The sequence below is a fragment of the Elaeis guineensis genome, chromosome 14, assembly GCF_000442705.2.
Source record: "Elaeis guineensis isolate ETL-2024a chromosome 14, EG11, whole genome shotgun sequence".
In the NCBI taxonomy this organism is placed as follows: domain Eukaryota; kingdom Viridiplantae; phylum Streptophyta; class Magnoliopsida; order Arecales; family Arecaceae; genus Elaeis; species Elaeis guineensis.
Window position 1 is genome coordinate 32,678,837 of NC_026006.2, and position 20,093 is coordinate 32,698,929.

The 20,093-nt window shown below is 38.1% G+C and overlaps 1 protein-coding gene across 2 annotated transcripts in view; it reads left to right on the top strand.

Moving 5' to 3' along the window:
- LOC105061348 (glutathione gamma-glutamylcysteinyltransferase 1) overlaps positions 1 to 8,251 on the top strand; it is a 40,508-nt gene extending 32,257 nt beyond the window's left edge. The window contains exons 6-9 of one of the 2 annotated variants that reach the window (XM_073248764.1): positions 4,885 to 4,951; positions 5,302 to 5,529; positions 5,613 to 6,122; positions 7,924 to 8,251. In XM_073248764.1, coding sequence (XP_073104865.1) covers positions 4,885 to 4,951; positions 5,302 to 5,529; positions 5,613 to 6,122; positions 7,924 to 7,980 — 862 coding nt within the window. In that variant the 3' untranslated portion in view covers positions 7,981 to 8,251. The remainder of the gene's footprint in view (positions 1 to 4,884; positions 4,952 to 5,301; positions 5,530 to 5,612; positions 6,123 to 7,923) is intronic. The other variant, XM_010945363.4, reaches the window with a different exon arrangement.
- The last annotated feature ends 11,842 nt before the right edge of the window (positions 8,252 to 20,093 follow it).

The following is a 20,093-nucleotide window of genomic DNA, read 5'->3' on the forward strand; positions in this document are numbered from 1 at the left end:
AAGGGAGGCGAAAGAATCTGCTTGTCCAACAGATTTTTTGAGTGTCCGTGTTTATTTATGTGATGAAGCAACTTGCAGCATGGGTCTATCTTATTGATACGTTACAAAAAACTCCACTTGAATCATTTGATTCCTCTTTACCGGCAAAAACCCGTACTCGATAAAATTTATTATTTTGAGCACGGGTTTTTTTGGTCAAAACATATCTTGTCTTTATCATGAGTTATTTTTCTTGGTTAACAATACTTGTAGTTTTGCCGATATTCATGGGTTCTTCAATTTTCTTTTTTCCTCGTAGAGGAAATAAGATGTTTGGATGGTATACTATTTGTATATGCTTATTAGAACTCCTTCTAACAACCTATGCATTCTGTTATCATTTTCAATTGGACGATCCATTAATCCAATTGGAAAAAGATTATAAATGGATAGATATTTTTGATTTTCATTGGAGACCGGAAATCGATGGACTTTCCATAGGACCCATTTTACTGACATGATTTATCACTACTTTAGCTACTTTAGTAGCTTGGCCAGTTATGCGAAATTCGCGATTGTTCTATTTTCTGATGTTAGCAATGTACAGCGGTCAAATAGGATCATTTTCTTCTCGAGACCTTTTACTTTTTTTCATCATGTGGGAGTTAGAATTAATTCCTGTTTACTTACTTTTATCCATGTGGAGAGGAAAAAAACATCTCTACTCGGCTACAAAATTTATTTTGTACACAGCAGGGGGTTCTATTTTTCTATTAATAGGAGTTCTAGGTATGGGTTTATATGGTTCCAATGAACCAACATTAGATTTTGAAAGAATAGCTAATCAATCATATCCTGTGGCATTAGAAATAATATTATATTTTGGTTTCTTTATTGCTTATGCTGTCAAATCGCCGATTATACCCCTACTTATATGGTTACCAAATACCCATGGAGAAGCACATTACAGTGCATGTATGCTTCTAGCTGGAATCTTATTAAAAATGGGAGCATATGGATTGATTCGGATCAATATGGAATTATTACCCCACGCTCATTCTATATTTTCTCCCTGATTGGTAATAGTTGGAACGATGCAAATAATCTATGCAGCTTTAATTTCTATCGGTCAATGCAATTTTAAAAAGAGAATAGCCTATTCCTCTGTATCTCAAATGGGTTTTACAATTATAGGAATTGGTTCTATAACCGACATGGGACTCAATGGAGCCATTTTACAAATACTCTCTCATGGATTTATTGGTGCTGCACTTTTTTTCTTGGCGGGAATGAGTTGTGATAGAATACGTCTTGTTTATCTCGACGAAATGGGAGGGATATCCATCCCAATGCCAAAAATATTTATCATGTTCAGTAGTTTCTCGATGGCTTCTCTTGCATTGCCAGGAATGAGTGGTTTTGTTGCGGAATCAGTAGTATTTTTTGGAATAATTACTAGTCCAAAATATCTTTTAATGCCAAAAATACTAATTACTTTTGTAATGGCAATTGGAGTGATATTAACTCCTATTTATTTATTATCTATGTCACGTCAGATGTTCTATGGATACAAACTATTCAATGTTCCACACTCTAATTTTTTGGATTTTGGACCACGAGAACTATTTGTTTCAATTTGTATCTTCTATCCATAATAGGGATTTGTATTTATCCTGATTTCGTTCTCTCGTTATCAGTTGACAAGGTACAAGCTATCCTGATTACGACTTCACTCCAGAGATGAATCGAAAAAGAAATCTTTATTGGTTTTACGTCCTCTTTTTTATGAAGAGAATGAATCTTTTTATCGAAGGATCTAGAAAAAATCGGTTCGGATCTATTGCGGGAATGATTTGGAAGATCCAAAACTAAAAACAACGATATTTGCGAGCAACAACATAATGGAGGCAGTTAATCAATATAGATTGATCCGAAATCTGCTTCAAATCCAATATAGCACCTATGGGTACATAAGAAATATATCGAATCGATTCTTTTTAATGAATAGATCCGATCGTAACTTCGAATATGGAATTCAAAGGGATCGAATAGGAAATGATATTCTGAATCATATAACTATAATGACATATATGATCAACCAACATTTATCGAATTTGAAAGAGTCAGAAGAATGGTTTGATCCTCTTATTTCTCGAACCGAGAGATCCATGAATCGGGATCTTGATGCATATAGATACAAAAGTTCCAATGGGAGCAAGAATTTCCAGAAACATTTGGAACATTTCGTTTATGAACAGAAGAACCATTTTCAAGTAGTATTCAATCAATTACGTATTAATCAATATTCGATTGATTGGTCCGAGGCTATCGACAAACAAGATAATAATTCATTCCAATAGATCTAATCAGTATTTGTAAAATCTTGGATAAAATACTCATCTTCCTTTGTTAATCTTCGTGGATGGATTACATATGACCTTTTTCCTCTTTTCTTGTCCATGATTAAAGAGTTAGTGATATATTTTTGCATTGGTATATCGAATCCGATCAATTTATGAAGTGAGAATCATGACATAATTCTGTCTAAAAACTTCAACAGTCACATAGATCTATGACCTATTCTTTTCTTGTATTTGTTTTGTGTGTGGAGTCGCCCGACTAATTGCTTCTTGGCAGAACAACAATCCCAATTGATTGATTTAAAGATAATGCAGAGATGATGAATTGGTCCTAAATGTATCAATTTCCTTCTATATTCTATGAGTTGAGTTGGTTTTGGAATTTGATCTATCAAATCATTCGATAATTTCTAATTCTTTCTATTAGAAGTATCTTTCTTATATAGATTAGATAATTTACGATTCCGTCTATTATACCACTCTGTGGTATGTTTCATTGTGTAATGTGGGTTTGCTTTAAAACAAACCTTTTTCTTGTAGTGAAATCTAACCCATCGGGTTTTCTTACTATTACTAAGTATTATTGCCGTAACAAAACAAACAAGCATATATATATATGTGTGTGTACACACACACACACATACATATATACATACATATACATACATACACACACACACACATACACACATATACATATACATATACATATATATATATATGTATATATATGTGTATATATATGTATGTGTGTGTACACACACACACACATATACACACACACATACATATATATGTGTGTATATATATATATATGTGTGTGTGTGTGTGTATACATATATATACATATATATATATATGTGTGTGTGTGTGTGTGTGTGTGTGTGTGTGTATACATATATATACATATATATATGTGTGTGTGTGTGTGTATGTATATGTATACATACATATATATCTATGTATATGTATATATACATACATATATATCTATGTATATGTATATATACATACATATATATATATATATGTGTGTGTGTGTGTGTGTATACACACACACATATACACAAGGAATGCCGTACTGGACCGAACCGTCCCGGCGGGGAACCGAGACGGTTCCGGCATGCAAAACGGCACATGCCGGTGCCGGAGAAGAAAGGAGAGAAAAAGAGGAAAAGAGAGGAAGAGAAAGAGAGAGGAAGAAAAAGAGGGAGGGGGGTCCGCCGGAGGGCCGCCGGAGGGCCTCCGGCGGGCCGCTGTGGCCGTTGGGCGGCGTAAACGCCTCCCGCGGCTCCGCGTGTGGAACAGGGGCGGATCTGGCGGCCCCTTCGGCAGACCCCCCTCCCTCTTTTTTTTTCTTCCTCCCTCTCTCTCTTTCTCTCTTTTTCTTCTCCGGTTCGGTTTTGTTTTTCTTTGTCAGTTCGCCTCGGTTCGGAACGGAACAGAGGCGTGCCGAACCGTACCGCCAGTCAGCCGATCCGGCCACCGGTATCGGTTCCGCAGACCTTACATATATATATATATATATATATATGGATACCAATGAGTGAGTGATGTTACACTGGCTATTATGTATTCTTAGGTGATTCCCTCATCCCTTGAAGGGCCAAGAAACATGTTGTCATATCTTGTTGGGGGGTTGAGGTGGAATACTGTGCTATGACAGACATGGCCTTAGAGGTTGTTTGGCTATGGCACTTATAGTTGATAGGGGTCTATTGAAATGTCATCCTCTATATTGTGTTAACCACAGTGCTGCTCATATTGCTAGTTCAAAAGCGTACCAAGCACATTGAGATTGATTGTCTCTTTTACTTGCTGAGATATTCCCACTACCATACATCTCTTCTATGTAGTAGATTGTTGATTTATTCATAAAGTCATAAATACTTCACAGACTTTCTTTCCTTTTATCAAACACTTGTTGTATGATCCACTGTGAGTTCTAGAGGGGGTATTAGACGGTTAGCATGTATATATTCCAATGTTTATCCTTGTATTTTCTCACATCATAGGCTATTGCCCTAGTGTTTTGTTGAACATTTCACCGAACTTTAGCAGTTTAGCTTGTCTTCTTTAGGTCTAACATGAATATGATATAAGTTAGTGACTTAAAATATGTTCTGTGATTTTAAGGTTATGCCCGAAAATATATAAGTTCCAATGAGCAGATTGTAACAGATTGCTGATGTGTTTGTGAAGGGGAGAAATCATGAACCCAAAGTCTGTCAAATAAAAACAGAATTTGGAAGAATATTTTCAATTTTTCTGAAATAATTGTTGTTACATCAATGTTTCCTTTGTTATTTTTTAAATTTTGCCAACAAGAATGCATAATAGGTTTGACCCTTGAATTGTTTAATCTGAATCTTCTTGGTTGACTATCTACTCCTAGGAATAGAGCCAGCTATTGATACTCCCTGCACATGCAATATTTAAGTTGTCCTGCAACAAGCATGCTGTGTCCCTGATATTTACATCTAGGGTGATGCATAAGGTTCCTAGTTTCAGTTGCTGTTGGGTCAACTTGTCAAGACTTTATCAGTTTGTCCTTTTGCAGGTACATGCTTATTTCAAGACCTCAGGAAGCACCATCTCTGCTATATACTTTGGTAATGATCTTTCTGGGTTTCATATACTTTAGCAATTTATAATATGATTGCATATAGTGCCACCTAATTTTTGTTTTTCTGTGTAATATGTTGATATGGTATTTAATATTTCAGCAAATAAGCTAACGATAGTGCAGACATTTGACATTGTACTATCCTACCTGATGGATTTTAATCCATCATGTAGGTGCTGTTGCATGTTCCCTATTCCCTAGTTAAATCATGCATTCTTCTGCATCAAATAATTAAGAATTTTGTATTCTTGAAACAACTTCCACCATGATATAAGTACCTAGCCTGTAATATTGATGAGTGAAAGATTCTGCCCTTAAGTTTTGAATATCATGCAGAATTGCAGACAAGAGAGCTGGTTAAGCGCTACAAAATACTTCATAGATGATGTGCCTCTTCTTTTAAAGTCAGAGGATCTTAAAACTGTTCCTCAGGTTCTTTCTCTTTTATTTCAACATCTACCTGCAAATGCTGGAGATTTCATCACATGGATTACTGAAGTTCGGAGAAGAGAGGAAGATGGATCAAACTTGAGTGAAGAGGAGAAGGGCAGGCTTGCTATTAAGGTCTTGATTTGTTCTAATCCTACATTTTCCTATTCATTAGTTTTCTTTCTCCTGAAAATTCACACAAGATCATTGTCTTTCAGGAAAGGGTACTGCAAGAAGTTCGTGAGACCAAACTTTTTAAATTTGTAACAGAGTGGTTGTTTTCTGTGAGCTCATGTTGCAGAAATGAACCATCTGTGTGCGACAAAGATTCTTTACCTGACATTGCAGCAAGTGTCTATTATCAAGGGGCAGAGTTGTTAAACAGCAGAGATGGAGCAAACCAAGAGTTCTGCTGTAGAGGAACAAGTATTAAATGCTTGAGGGCAACAGAAGACCTGCCTATGACTCTTGTCTCAGGCAAAGTGGTATCTGGTGGCAGAGAGCAACTACTAGAAGTGCTGGCACCGGTATCACCAGCAAATTCAAGTTCTTCCGGCTCTGGTCTGTGCAACTCAACTGGAAGTCATCCAACAACCAATGATCTTTTAACGGTGCTGTTACTGGCCTTGCCTTCGCATACATGGCTGGGCATTAAAGATGAGAGGCTGTTGACCAAAATTCAGGATATATTTTCAACTGAGAATCTTCCAGATGTTCTTCAAGAAGAGGTTGGTCATTCTGCTCTGCCTTCCCTACCCAACCGCGCGCACACACACTCACGGACAACATGTGAACGAATCTTTTCACTTGTTCAACCCAAAAGGCTGGCAGTTACAGTCCGTCACCAGTTTCTTACATATTAACTTTACACAAGACGGTTCCATTTCTTCTTACATTATATGAAGCTAATATCATATCATTAGAACTTCTTGGCTTTATATGGTTTCTTCCTCTCTGCTAAGAGATTTTATATGCTGCTATTTAGATGCTTAAAATTGTGTTTTGACTAATTGATCAAATATAGGCTGCAAATGAACCAGGCTGTCAATGAATAGCTCGGAGCTGGCTTAATAACAAACTTGAGCAAGCTCATTTGTTTAGGAGACAAGCCAATCTCAAATAACATTTGATGCTTGTCTCATAAATGAGCTGAGCCTGAACTGTCTGGGCTTGCAAGAATAAGTAGAAACTCAGGTGAAGTCCGATAACAAGCTTGTCCAGTTAACAAATATGACAAACTTGACAGCTGTTTTCAACTCGGCTCATTCTTGGACACTCCTGTCATATAACATCGCAAACCTGAGGAGCTTGGTACTTGTATCAACTTGTTTGCACCCCTAATCACATAGGAAATTCTGTATTTTGCTTCATTGCATCTAAAGCCATATACTGAATAAGGTTTTGCTGCACTGCATATTTTCTGGTTGTCATGTACTGACAACTTTTATTAGTTCAGTTTCTAAAGATTCATATTTTTACAAACCAGCTAAATTGGGATCTACAGGCAATATTTTGAACTAAACAAGGAAAAAAATTACTTTGCTATATATATAGGTATTATAACTGGTTGATGAATTCATGCAATCTATGGTAATGTATCAGAGATTATTGTGTAAAAATTACAGATTTATCTGGACATGCAAAATCCGATGGTTTTGGTGAGAAACCCATGATTTATAGTAGCTTCCAGAAATTCTGGAGTCTTTTCTATTAGTGCTCTGCAGAAAGAAAAGTAACTGCTTTGTTTCTGTATGTAGTGATGTGCAATTAGAATGTACTTCATGCGTGGAGCCAGGATTCTTCTCATACCGGACAGAAAATGCTTCATACTGAAGTTTTCCATCTTAGAAAAGTTTAGTAGCTTATGGTTGTATGCCTATAGTTGGGTCCTTTAGATGGTTATGGACAAATCAGAATGGATGTGAGGAAATCAGGTGCCGAAGTCAAAGTCTCGAAGTTATATCTGTTTGCATGCTTGTGTATGATTAGCGTAACCATGAAGTCTTGTCTCAATTTGTCTTCACATGCGTGTGGGCACCGTATTTACCAATTACAATTTGCTTGATTTGTTGGACGGTTCGCTCGAACTTGCATTCCATTGAGAACTCTCTTTTGAGTTTCCCTCAAATGGAGTAGAAGCACCCTACTCACAGGAAAACAAATTTGGGAGACGGTAAGACTCTGATTTGGTCTAATGGTTGGTTATTAGTTCAAGAAGTACAATCAGATATATATTGCAATAAATTTGTGAGGAGTAAACTTCTTTTAGACCTTTCAAGTGGCAATTGCTCCACCTTTTAGTCTATTGGTTCTTTATTTCTTTTTTGACGATGACTGCTGGTTCTCAATTGCTAGCTCAACTCTGACAAATCTCAAACACATTTCCTAAAGAATAGTTCATAAACTTTACTACGAAAGGCAAGATGAAGCATTGTTGCTATGTAAAATACATTGTTCACCTGTTCTTCTCATCTTCTTCTCTCCATTTAGAGTGCAAATTTTTACTGTCTCCTGGATGACACATGGCAGGTTCTACACTTGCGGCGGCAGCTTCAATTCCTCAGGAGATGTAAAGATAGAGGCTGATGATTTGTCTTGTTCTTCCTTCGCTCACCTGATATTTGGGACCTTCAATGAGCGTTGAGGGGGTATTATATTCTTGTCTGGTAAAGAATATGATTCTTTAAAGTGTAAAGTGTCTAACTAACAAACCAGGCTTACTGATTTGGATGTGAATGCTTATCTTGTACTTGCTATTAGATATAACTCTAATTGTATCTCACTTATTATTCAATTCGTGCTGATTAAAAATATCAAAATTGATGAAGAAAGAGGCAGGAGCTGCAAGTTTTAAGAATTTGTCTTGTAGATTTGCAAGTTATACAAGTAAATGCTGAGACTGCCGAGGTTCGACTGCCATCAACAACTACTTAAGCAAAGACTACAATTGCTTTGTAGCATATGAATGAGAATGTCATGCTACAAGAAATAGTATATAAATAGTACATGAAATGTATAAGCATATAAAATACCAAAGCATTGCTAATGCGAGCTTATTGTATTGGTAAATTTTTTGATGCATCCCCTCCCCTCTCGCTTCCACGAGTAAACCCCCTTGTCGGCCGCTTTACCTCGCCAATCTTCATCTCGTTGGCAGGCCTCCTGGCCTTGGACATTCCAACCACTAGTCGTCCTTCATTAACACGTGTGATGCTTGGCCCTCACGGGTTTATGTTTTCTTCAATCGCTCTCTTAAATGTAAGCCCGACTATTGGATAATAAGCGGTTCCTTGAGCATAGGACTTTTAGCTTTCCCCATGGCTATTGGATAATCTCAAACTCCTTCAAATTTTTGGAACCTACGGGTTTGGGCCCACCAAGCTAAGCCATTTTCAATCTTTAAATTATGTATGTGATGAGAAAGTTTTGTGCACCGCACGTGGTGCAGTAAAAATATACCGTCTTACTATATGTAGTCATCATTTTTTAATGCGCATTTAATGTTTGCAGTTTCGCTTTTTCGTTTGAAATTTGGAATGATGAATATACCCTTCATCTTTTGAAAAAATTATGACATCCCGTGATCATATTATGATATTCTGTGATCAAATTATGACTTCCTATACTACAGCAAGTCATAATTTGATCACAGGATGTCATGAAGGAGGGAGAGGTATTTTTATCATTTAAAAATTTTATAATTTTTAATGACGAAAATTTTTTCTTTTTATGACTTCTGAAAGAATATTATGACTTTCTATTGTACAACAAGTGACTGCAGGATGTCATAATATGATCACAAGATGCCATAATTTTTTCAAAAGAAGAAAGATATTTTCGTCATTCAACATTTTAAATGAAAAAAATAAAACTGCAGACATTAAATACGCATTGGAAAGTGGTGGCTATATGATCCAATAAGGTGGGATGATGTATTTTTTCTGCATCTCATACAATGCACAAAGAATTACTCTTATGTTGATATATCTGTGTGGGCCGTTACTAAGATGATAAGCTCATATCAATCCTTCATTGTTTTTCTTTCAAAGTCAAGGTTGGCTATGGTTTGGGATCTTGATAAGAGAATGAATAGTTAGAGCGCTGTTGGTATCCAATAACATGGAGACTATGATGACTTTATAGATTTGCATTTTCTCTCAGACATCACCCTAGAGAGTGTGAGGTGGTGTCATGGAGTCGAATGGATGATGGGTTTGTGATGTGATGCCTTCATGCTCCCTTCTTTCCGGTTATGGACATTGATGGCATGTCTGAGCACGGTACAAATCTACTAGGAACACGTGCTTTTTTTTCATACCAGCGAAGGATTTAATGGCCGACGACTAGAATGTATTAGGCATATTACTCTCTATGTGTAGATATGGTACATGCTAATAGTTGTCTTTACAAAGTTTAACATTCCCAAATGATCTTCAATACCTAGCTACTTACCTAGCTTATTTATAATATTGCATCAACTGCATTAGGTTCTACCTTATAAAAAAAAAAAAAAAAAACTCCTTTAGGATCCAAGTAAAAATTGATAATACATTTAGTAGAAAGCCATAGTAAGTATCTTGAACTATGGTGACAACGAAAGGCATTCAAATTTGGCAAAATAAGAGGCAGTCTTTCATTTGTTCAAAAATCATAATTCTATTATCTTCAAAAGATCAACTCAAAGGCATGTTATGAAAATTGAAACGACTTTCTAATGCACTTTCACATAATATTTACTAAAAACTTATGATAAATTTTGATGTATGCCATTTCATGGTATATGCTACATGTTTATGCCATACAATTCTAGAACCCATGTTGTACCAAAATTCTAGGAGAAACACGGATTTTTTTAAGTGAGATAGCACAAAAATTTAATATTACATGATCAGTCTCAAAATGGATACTGTCGTCTGCTACTCAAAACTCAGGAAATACCTTCTTGACAGGGGGCACCGCAGGTCTTGGAAACTTTTCAACGGATGAGGAAGGAGATGCCCAGGAGTTCACCAGCGACCACTTCGTGGGACCGATCTTGGGTCCTTTGAATCTCTGTCAACGTGGGGTGAAAACGGAGATCAGTTCGGGCTTTAAGGCATCACCATGATATGGATGGTCGATCTCCCGGTCTCAGATTCAGGAGTTAGCTAACTTTTGGCTCCATTTGTGCCATATTAGCTATAGAAACTGGGAGATTATATGATCTTTATTCACATGTACACGTAGAGAGATAGAATGAGGATCCATGTGGATATATGTTTAGCTCCATATTGATAAAGCATTCAATAGATTTTGAGTACTCATGTAAAGCTAAGAAATCAAAATAATATTTTCTGACTTATCTTTTTAGATAAAATCGTAGGTTGTTATAAATGGTATTACAGCAAATCCAATTTATAGCATATGTGGACCAGAGAACATTATAACATAAGTTCATTCAGGCTGATTATAAGTTGATCTTGATATTCGTAATTAAATTTGACTAGATTTTTGATTAGTTTCACATACTATCTATTCATGTCACAAGATGTGCAAAAACTTCTAGATATCTGGCTTTCACCAAGATTTGGTTGGTTGCACCTAGGGAAGGGCTATTTGCCATTCCATGACCCCACCTCGTCTACTAAGAGGGATAAAAAATTGTTTCAAATATTCCAGAACAGTCTCCATTTTTGTAAGTGAAGAACAATCTCCATCTTGGTTGACTTTAAATGTTATTTAAATTACTCCATTCTCCTTTGTTTATTTTTTTTTTTTTTGCTTGTCTTCCTTAACTGACAAATGTATTACAGGAACCATTTGTTTACTCATAATATGTTGATTATATAATTGAGCAACTCAAATATATTTTATAGAGATAGAGCCTGCCGTGTCCTTTTCTTTGTGTTTTTTCCTTCTCTCTATCATAGGATGCTAAGGAGGCATCTTGCCCATGATAAAAATGAGCACCAGCAACCATTGTTTTGTAGAAATTAATTTTAAAAAATGATCAAATAGCCAAAGTCTTCATCTGAACAATATTGTACAACTAGGCTGGAAACTGCAATCATCAAAGTCGTCCAGGTCCATCCTTCAGACTTCCACATTTTTTAAACAATTCACCGGAACCTTCTACCGTGCTAAACGTCCTGGTCTCAGGGAAAGGAAAAGAGTTATATATTAATGTCTTGTTTTTGGCATGATTAGCACTTGGGGTTGTTTACTATTTTATTTTTGTTCCAATAGTAATTTCAGGGCTACTTATCTATTACGTGCCATAGTTGACTTCGTGCATGCAGATATGGCTACGTACTCACCAAGCCAGCTGAAGGTGGGTCTGAAGAACACTTCCCGGACAATAATAGACACCCTTAGACCTCTTGCCATGCACTAATAGGCAAACTATCCACTTTTTTTAAGTTTCAATGGTATATTCTGACACTTTTTTTCTCAAAAATGAGCCTAGATAGGTTTGGACCATGTCAGGTTAGAGAAACAGCAATACAACACTGATCTTGCATACCCAACCTGATCACCTTGATCACATTGATTTGGAATTTCGCTACCTTCTGCATTCATGGGTCAACTTGCATGACCCGAATTAACCCACTGATTCATGGTAACATAACCCAGCCCAAGTTAATGCAACCCAACCAAACTAGGGATCAGATGTGGGCGGGATCGGCCATTTCCATACTTTATCTCATACTTACCTCAGGGCAAGGTAGAGTCTCGGGGTGGAGTGTGGCAGATAGAACTAGGTTGGGCAAGTTAAATGAACTAAGCCGGAGAAAGCTATAAAATCAATTTTTTCTGCATATGAAATCCCTTTTTTTTGGTCTTGGAGTGGAGATGTCTGAAGAGTTATATATTTATCTGGATCGGGTTTAGGATTCGGTTTACCTACAAGTCAGGTAAAACTCATCTTATTGGGTCAAGCCAAGTTGGGCATTTGATGGGACAGAATAAATTGGGACCTCTAAACCAAATGGACTGCGGAGTAAACTAAAAAAGTGAAAAATAAAGGAAGAAAAGAAAGAGTCAATCCCTCTTTTTTTTTTTTTGGATAATTCAGTTCTTACGTTTGATGAAATTATGTGACTTCCCCATGACAAAACTAAATCTTCTCAAGGACATGCTTGCAAGTTGAACATTTTCAGAGGAAAAAATGAAAGTTGGGGAAGGGAGGTGTGCTGCTCCTCCTCGAGGTTGGCTGATGTGGCCGAATGGGTGGAATTTACCGATTGTTGGAGCAATGGATTGCTGGTCAGAATGCCAGAAATCTGCAAAAGAAATCTGCACATGCCGAAGAAGAAGGTGGGGTTCTTCGATGAGGGACCTTCCGATGGTTAAGTTAGAGAGGATTCGAGGAGGAGAGAACACAGGAGGAAGATAGGATGCGAGTCTGGAATCCTTCTCTTTTTCCCTTTCCTTCCTTTTTATAAGAAGAAATTTGTTAGGTTAATAGAACCTGTCAGAGCTAGAGAAGTGGCCATCATAAGGCCAAGATAGTGGTGTCAACGAGTTGTTACAGTGCCGGTCGCCCACATTTGAGATATAGTAGACCGCTGTAACATAATGCTGATGTGGTAGATTCCGCACGTCGGGGGGGTCCCATGGCGTCCGAACTGGAGGATAGACCACGAAAAGTTGGGGCAGAACGGAATGAGATTGGTAGGTGATCGACAACATTGCCGTGGCTGAGGTCCTGAATTTTTATACATCATTAGTTTGTGGCCGATGTAAGTGATTTGCTAGGGGCCAATCCCTGGTGCCGCCGCCCAAATCGATGATGAGTCATGAGCAACCGCATCGTGATGCCAGGTTTTTGCTATGTCATCAGGAGGGGGAGTGCCACGTGGTGACTTGTTGGGCATCGGATGGGAACAGAGAGATCCAAACCATTGGGAGTTTTCATATCAACTTGGATGCTCGAGCTCCATTTTCACTTCTCGCTGTCGTCGCCATTGTTTATTTTCAAAGTTCCGACACTAAAGCGTTCCACTTGAGAGTTTCCAAGAGTCCCTCAGTAGAGAATCCGATAAAGGTCTCTGTTGTGATATCACTTGCTCTAATATCACTTATTGTGCAGGATCTGGTACCACAGATTGTAGCAGGAAGAAAGAAGAAATGAAATAAAAAAATAATCCAGTACGTGGATTAGCTAAAAGGCTCACCTCCATGGGACATGCAAGCTTCATTATGAAAAGAAAAAATTTACAAGAGGAGATCACACCCTCAACCCTCGTATACCAATCCCTCTCTCTCAATAAGAAGCTCTCCCTCACAAAAGCTCTCTCTCTATAAGAGATTTTCGAACCTCTGAAACGATCGCTGTCCACTACCTGATAGTATGCCTGAAGCTCCCTGCTTCTGCTTTCTGTCAGTGCCTCTTCAGGATTTGCTGCCTACTATCGAACTCCCTCTCTCAACTGCTGTTGGCGTTTCTCAGGTTTTGCCGAACACCCCACCATCGATACCTCTCAGTCTGTCCATAGGCCATTTAAAGATCTGAATCCGAGCCCTGATCGAAGATGCACTCCGATTATCACCCGAACACACCTCTGAACCATCAGATCTCAATCGACTCATCCTTGGGCTGTTTGATCGCACCTCATCGCATGCTGCACGCCCCTTAATCACATTGATCAAGCATCCAGTTGTCAGATCAAACCCATAATGCCCTGGGAGCTATTAGATCATGCAACCACCAGTGGAAACACCTCCGAAATGAGTTCGATCCATGGTGGACTACGAGAAGTGCCTGGAAAATGCTCTTGCAGTCCATGGTTCTTCATATAGACCGTCGGTCCATGACGGATCTAGGTACACCAGCACTATCGTGCGCTGCAGGCCGTGCACCCACACGTCTGTAGGGTTGGCCCATGTGCGGTGCTCCACCGCTGGGCCTGGCCCACTCTGCCGCAGGCTCCGCCAGCCCGTGGCCCCTCTGATAGCCCCTGGGCCATACCAGCCTTCGTGCTAGTTTCTTTCGTACATATCTTCGCCATTTGAACTCTGTTTGGATTGTTCTTGAGCTCGTTGAATTCTATTCATTATCCTGGACCTCGTTCTAGGCTTATTATGGATCGAATCTTGAGATATTTTCTTCAACATTCTCCATATCGACTCGATATTCGACCTTCTCCTAACTCTGAGAACTTTTGAATCTTCTCACCCTCATTCCCTAGGACAAACGCCTACTGATCATGGATGGATAAACATGGGAGTTGAGTCAGGCCACTCGATCCCATCTCTATTGTATGCTGTGCTTCTCCTGACCTGAGACCTACACGGGGTAGTCTTTTGTGGCAATAGAAATCTCACCTTGCGATATCGCCTCTCATCCTCTCGAGTCTCGCATCTCGTACCCGATCTATCTCTATCTGGAGCTCCATCTCGTTCTGGGCTCTCCTTAGCTCCTGAAGTTTCACCTCATACTAGGCTTCTCACCAGGTAGTAATGTCTTCTCGTCCTCTTCTTTCTCTTCAATATCACCCTATCGTCATGTAAAACCTTCAGAATTTCTCTATCAGCTCTCCACCTGTAGCCAGTCAAATTCAGTCTGCTTAGTGAGATAAGATTTTATCTGAAATCGGATATATGTCGGACCTCCTCCAATCTCCTCACTGCACCATCATGTATCCTCCAACTGACCGTCCCGATGCCTTTGATCGTATAGTTTGATCCATTCGACAGATGAACAGTACCTTCACTACTCTCCAAAAAGTCAAATAGCTTTTCTCTTTAATATACATGATAAGTACATGTAGAATCTAAAATTCACAACTGAAAAGAAGTAGATATCTCGTCAGATATCTCTAGGACATCATTTTCTGACTCGTTACTGACCGTCACTGCAGTAACCCTCATCCGATCTTTTTGTTGTGGGCAATCTCTAGCTAGATACTCCAACTCATCACATCGGTAACATTTGATCTTGTTCAAGTCCCTCGTCCTGAACTTGGACTGTCCTCGTCATGATCTCCTGTCACTCCGTCTGCCGCCACCTACTCTTTCAGAAACTGGCAAAGCTGAGCCACCACCGTCTGAGCTCTTAGCTGGATTCTCCCTTCTGAGAATCTTGTTCTGGAGAGTTACCATGGTGGCCTCATCCATCTTGATGGTGCTCTTCTCCATTAGAAGAGCAGTCACCAAGGACTCATATAAAGGGAAAAGCGATGCTAGCAAGACCAATGCTCTGATCTTCTCCTCAATTTTCTCACCAACATTGAGGAGGTCGGTGAGGATCTTCTGAAAGTGGTTGAGATGCTCCTGCACGCTCTATCTCTTAGTCATCCGCAGTTAGTAGAACTGTCTCTAGAGGAAAAGAGTATTGGTAAAGAACTTCGTCATTTACAACTCCTCGAGCTTCGACCACAGTACCGTCAGAGAAGTCTCACCAAGTACATGAATTACCACCTCATTCGTTAGATACAAGTGGATCGTACTCACCGTTTGCATTTGGAGCCACCTCCAATCTATCACCTCCATGGTAGCTAGCATCTCCTCGCACAAAAGAGCATCATTCAGCACTTGTTGGATGAGCACGTCTTTCACCCTCGTTTGCCATAAAAAAAAATTACTCTTTCCATCTAACCTATTGATCTCTACCTCGTTTGAGCCTATCTTCTCCATCTTCAATCTTGATCACCACCATCGTAACCTACGCCCTGGTACCGTCTAGCTCTGATACTAGTTGTTGTGATATCACTTGTTGTGTAGGATCTGGTACCATGCATTGCAGCAGGAGAAAAGAAGCAAAACAAAAAAATAATCAAGTACATGGATTAGCCAAAAGGTTCGCCTGTTGAAAATAGTGTCCCAAAGTCAATCGTCAGTCTGTTGACGGTTGTACTTTTTCTTGTATTAGTATATAAATTATGAATAAATAAAAATTATTTTGATATTTTTCATCATAAATTGTTTCATCTTCTAATGAACTCCTGTGTTGTGGTGAAGTCCTTAGGACTATTTAGACTCGACAAAGGAGGATTTGTCGTTTAGTCCTTAAACCTGTTCGCGACCAAATGATACGTTGTTACCAAGGATGACAATGTTTATCAAGCATAGGTCGTTATGTGCCATATAGGTTGGTTGTCCTCTTAATCAAGGAGTGTGGAGACACTGGTATGGCATACAGATGAGATGTAAGGGTACATCTGCACTGAACGTGACCGACTCCGGAGTCTTTTTCTGTTGTCAAGATTTGCTCTGATGGGATATGGGTATAACTGTCCCTCTGACCTAAGACCGCCACTGTGACTTGCAAGCAACTCACTGCACTTAGGCACTGGACTACTTGAATTTTTAATTCAGTGACGGAAGGCTACTGGGTGTAGTCAAGTACTTGACTTGTCGGTGCGTGTGTCAAGATGGGATTGACCACTCCAGTTCAGGAGCTGTGTATAGTCGTATTTCAATTTAGCAAATCTTTGATCAGGGTAGTCCTAGTGTGGAGTCACAGGACTATTTGAGTTGAGCACGATTCAGATGATCTAATCAGGGTTGATAGTTTAACCCTGAGTCGTCCTATACACAGGGATCAAAAGGGATGAATTATACAGTAACCATATTCACGTAGGTTCTGAGTGTTGCGATTGTGACTATTCGATCAATCCAGATGTCAGGTACCGTTGCTAGATGATCACTTCGATTAGTACAGGAATTGGTTTCTGTGCTACCGGCTTAGGTTCGAACCTGCAGGGTCACACGCATTAGAGGTTTCTATCTGATTTGATGGCTGGTGAAGAGTCCTAATGCTCGTAGACTTTTAGTCTTATGTATCTGAGACTCTGTGATCAAGAATCAAGATTCTCTGATCACGAGTTTCACATATTTTGGATACCGGGGTCAAGAGTCCCACTGGTTTGAGACTTTTTTGATCAGGATTTCATATTGATGGACTCTAATGCCCGATTGCCCATCGAATTTGGACTCAGTATTTATGAGAGATTTAATTAGTGATTTGATCGCTAATTAACTCAATTTGATTGAGTAATTAGTTTTGGATCAAGTCCAATTGAATTGGATTCAGTTGGGTTTGACCCGATTAGGTTAAGAGTTGACCTAATCGTTAAGGTGGTTTGGTTCCTAATTTGATCAGGTGTTGGGCTTAGTCAATTTCTGATTTGATTAAGATTTTATTGAGCTTAATTAAGCTTAATTGTGTTGGGTTTAAATTAGTCTAATTGGACCTAACTTATTTTTATTAAGTTGGTTCAATTAGGTTGATTTAAAATTAGAAACCACCTTGACCTCAACTCCCTGCGCCACCTCACTTCTTCTGCACCCATTTGAATTCACAAGAAATAACTTCTCGTGAATTTTCTCCCATGCAAAGGCCTTCCCACGCCCCACATTTGTGCACCATATGGGTGGATAAAGATGGTTGGCCATTCAAATTCAAAAGAAAGTTTGAATTTGAATGAGCAACCAATCCATGCGCCACCTAGTCTTATCCATGTGCCATTTGTTTTACACGAGAAAGAGTTTCTCATGTAAATTCTCCACGCACAAAGTTTCCATGCCCTTCTTCTTCTCACACCAAGAGTGGATAAGGATGAGTTGGTTTGCATTTGAATTCAAATTCGATTTGAATTCAAATGTGCAACCACCTATCTTTATCCTCTCATGCGGATAAGACACGTCTTGCACTGTTTTAAAAGAGATGAGAAGGTGGGACGTGCATAGAATTTTTTCAAAGAGAGAATAGTGGGCATGAGGAAGCCTTGTGCATGAGTAGAAAGTTCAAAAACTTTCGAGAGAAAAGAAAAGAAACAAAAGTGGGCGCAGGGTACCCTAGGGTTCAGCCTGAGGTTCGGGAAGTGAGAAGGTAAGTTACGAGTATCGTGAGCCCACCAAACTTTAGGGAGAGCTTCATCAACCTCTCAAGCATGTTTGTTGATGATCCAGAGTATCTGAAGAATCAACAGACATTGATCGAAGGAGTTCGATCAGCATCGACCGTCGAAAAGATTCTGCAACGAACGAGCATTCGTGAGGAGTCGATCAGATCGAGAGCTTCGTGTGGATGATCCACAGAGGTCAGACACACTGTGTGGCTGCATTTCAATGATCGAACATTTTTGATGGTGATCAAATTACGATGATCAACTATCCGCATAAAGGTAATGTGCTCTGAACACATAACAGTAAAAGGTTTATTGTAGAAGTTTGAATTTCAAATTTAAATGCATGCTGTATATATATCATATTTAGATCCTTGTGTAGAGTTAATACATATTAATTAATTAGATTAATTAATAATTTTACTGTAAAATAGTAATTTTAAAAAAGTTTTAAAATTATCATTTTATCCCTGCACTGAAATTCACTTCAAATGGTATCAGAGCGGGTTCTAAAATATGATATACATTTGCATGCATAGATTAAGTTGTAATCTAAAAGTTTAAATTTAAAATTTGAATTTAAAATTTAAAATTCAAAATTTAAAATTTAAATTTTAAAATTTAAATTTAAAATTTAAAATTCAAAAATTTAAAATTTAAAATTTGAAATTTAAAAATTTGTTTGAAATTTTAAATTTGAAATTTAAAATTTAAAATTCAAAATTTGAAATTTAAAAATTTAAAATTTGAAATTTGGTTGAAATTTGAAATTCAAAATTTAAAATTTGAAATTTAAAATTTGAAATTTAAATATTTAAATATACTTGATCCAAGTAGCAAGTAGTCTAATTGGGTTGGTTGCCATGGTCGTCCGGTCATAGGAGAAAAATAGGATTTAAAGGCCCTCTCCTCCCATTCGATGGGGTTCTCCTATGGCTGTAGGAGTGCCGATGCGATTATATCCCATGAAGATGAAGCAGTGAAAGGACTTAATTGTAAAAGTTCAATTATAAAATTTATCATAAATATGTTTGATTAGATCTAAAAGAATATTCATGATTTATTTTGATTGAGTTATTTTCTGTTATGTAATTAGCAATAGGATTGCTGTTTATGAAATGTGCTGATCCGTTTGTGAAATAAGTCAACACATTTGGTGAACAGAAAATAAAACCTTTCAAATTTGAAAATTATTTTTCAAATGCCAAACCTTGATCCATCAGCCCAAATACTTAATTAAAAGAATTAAGTGTTGTCTAGTTGGTCTAGAATTATGAATTAAGACCTAAGACAATTGCATAACCTTGTGGGTCAATGGATTAGATGGATTAGGTCCATAATTGGGTTAGACCTAAGGTTAACTTAAAGAAATAGACTAAATTAGAGTAATTGATCAAATCTAATCAAAAATTGAATTAGATTAGGTCAAGGACACTCTAGACTTAACTCCAATAGTTGTAGTTGAATGGGTCCATATCTTTAACTAGACCAAGATGGACTTAATTCATGGCTACGTGGTGGAACCCTATTTACTAAGTTGATCAAATTAAAACTAATGAATCGATTGGTGTTTAAGGTAAGTTCGACAGTCTGACCAGTGATTTTTAAGTGGGAGCTACTCGCATTGATTCGATCTCTGACGAGTTAATGGTTTATCCCCACCACTGATCTCACTTACCTGGCCAACTTGGTGAGTTAGGTTTTGATTAGATCACTTGGTGATTAGGGCTCACCTATGTCATTAGGTAAATCAGTGTGACTGATTTAGGTGCTCCTAATGCCGACTTTAATTAAATCTTTTTTAATCTGACTTGGTGAAGTCAGTGGGAGGATTGAAATTGGTTGGTTAATTTCTTCTCTTCTATCCTT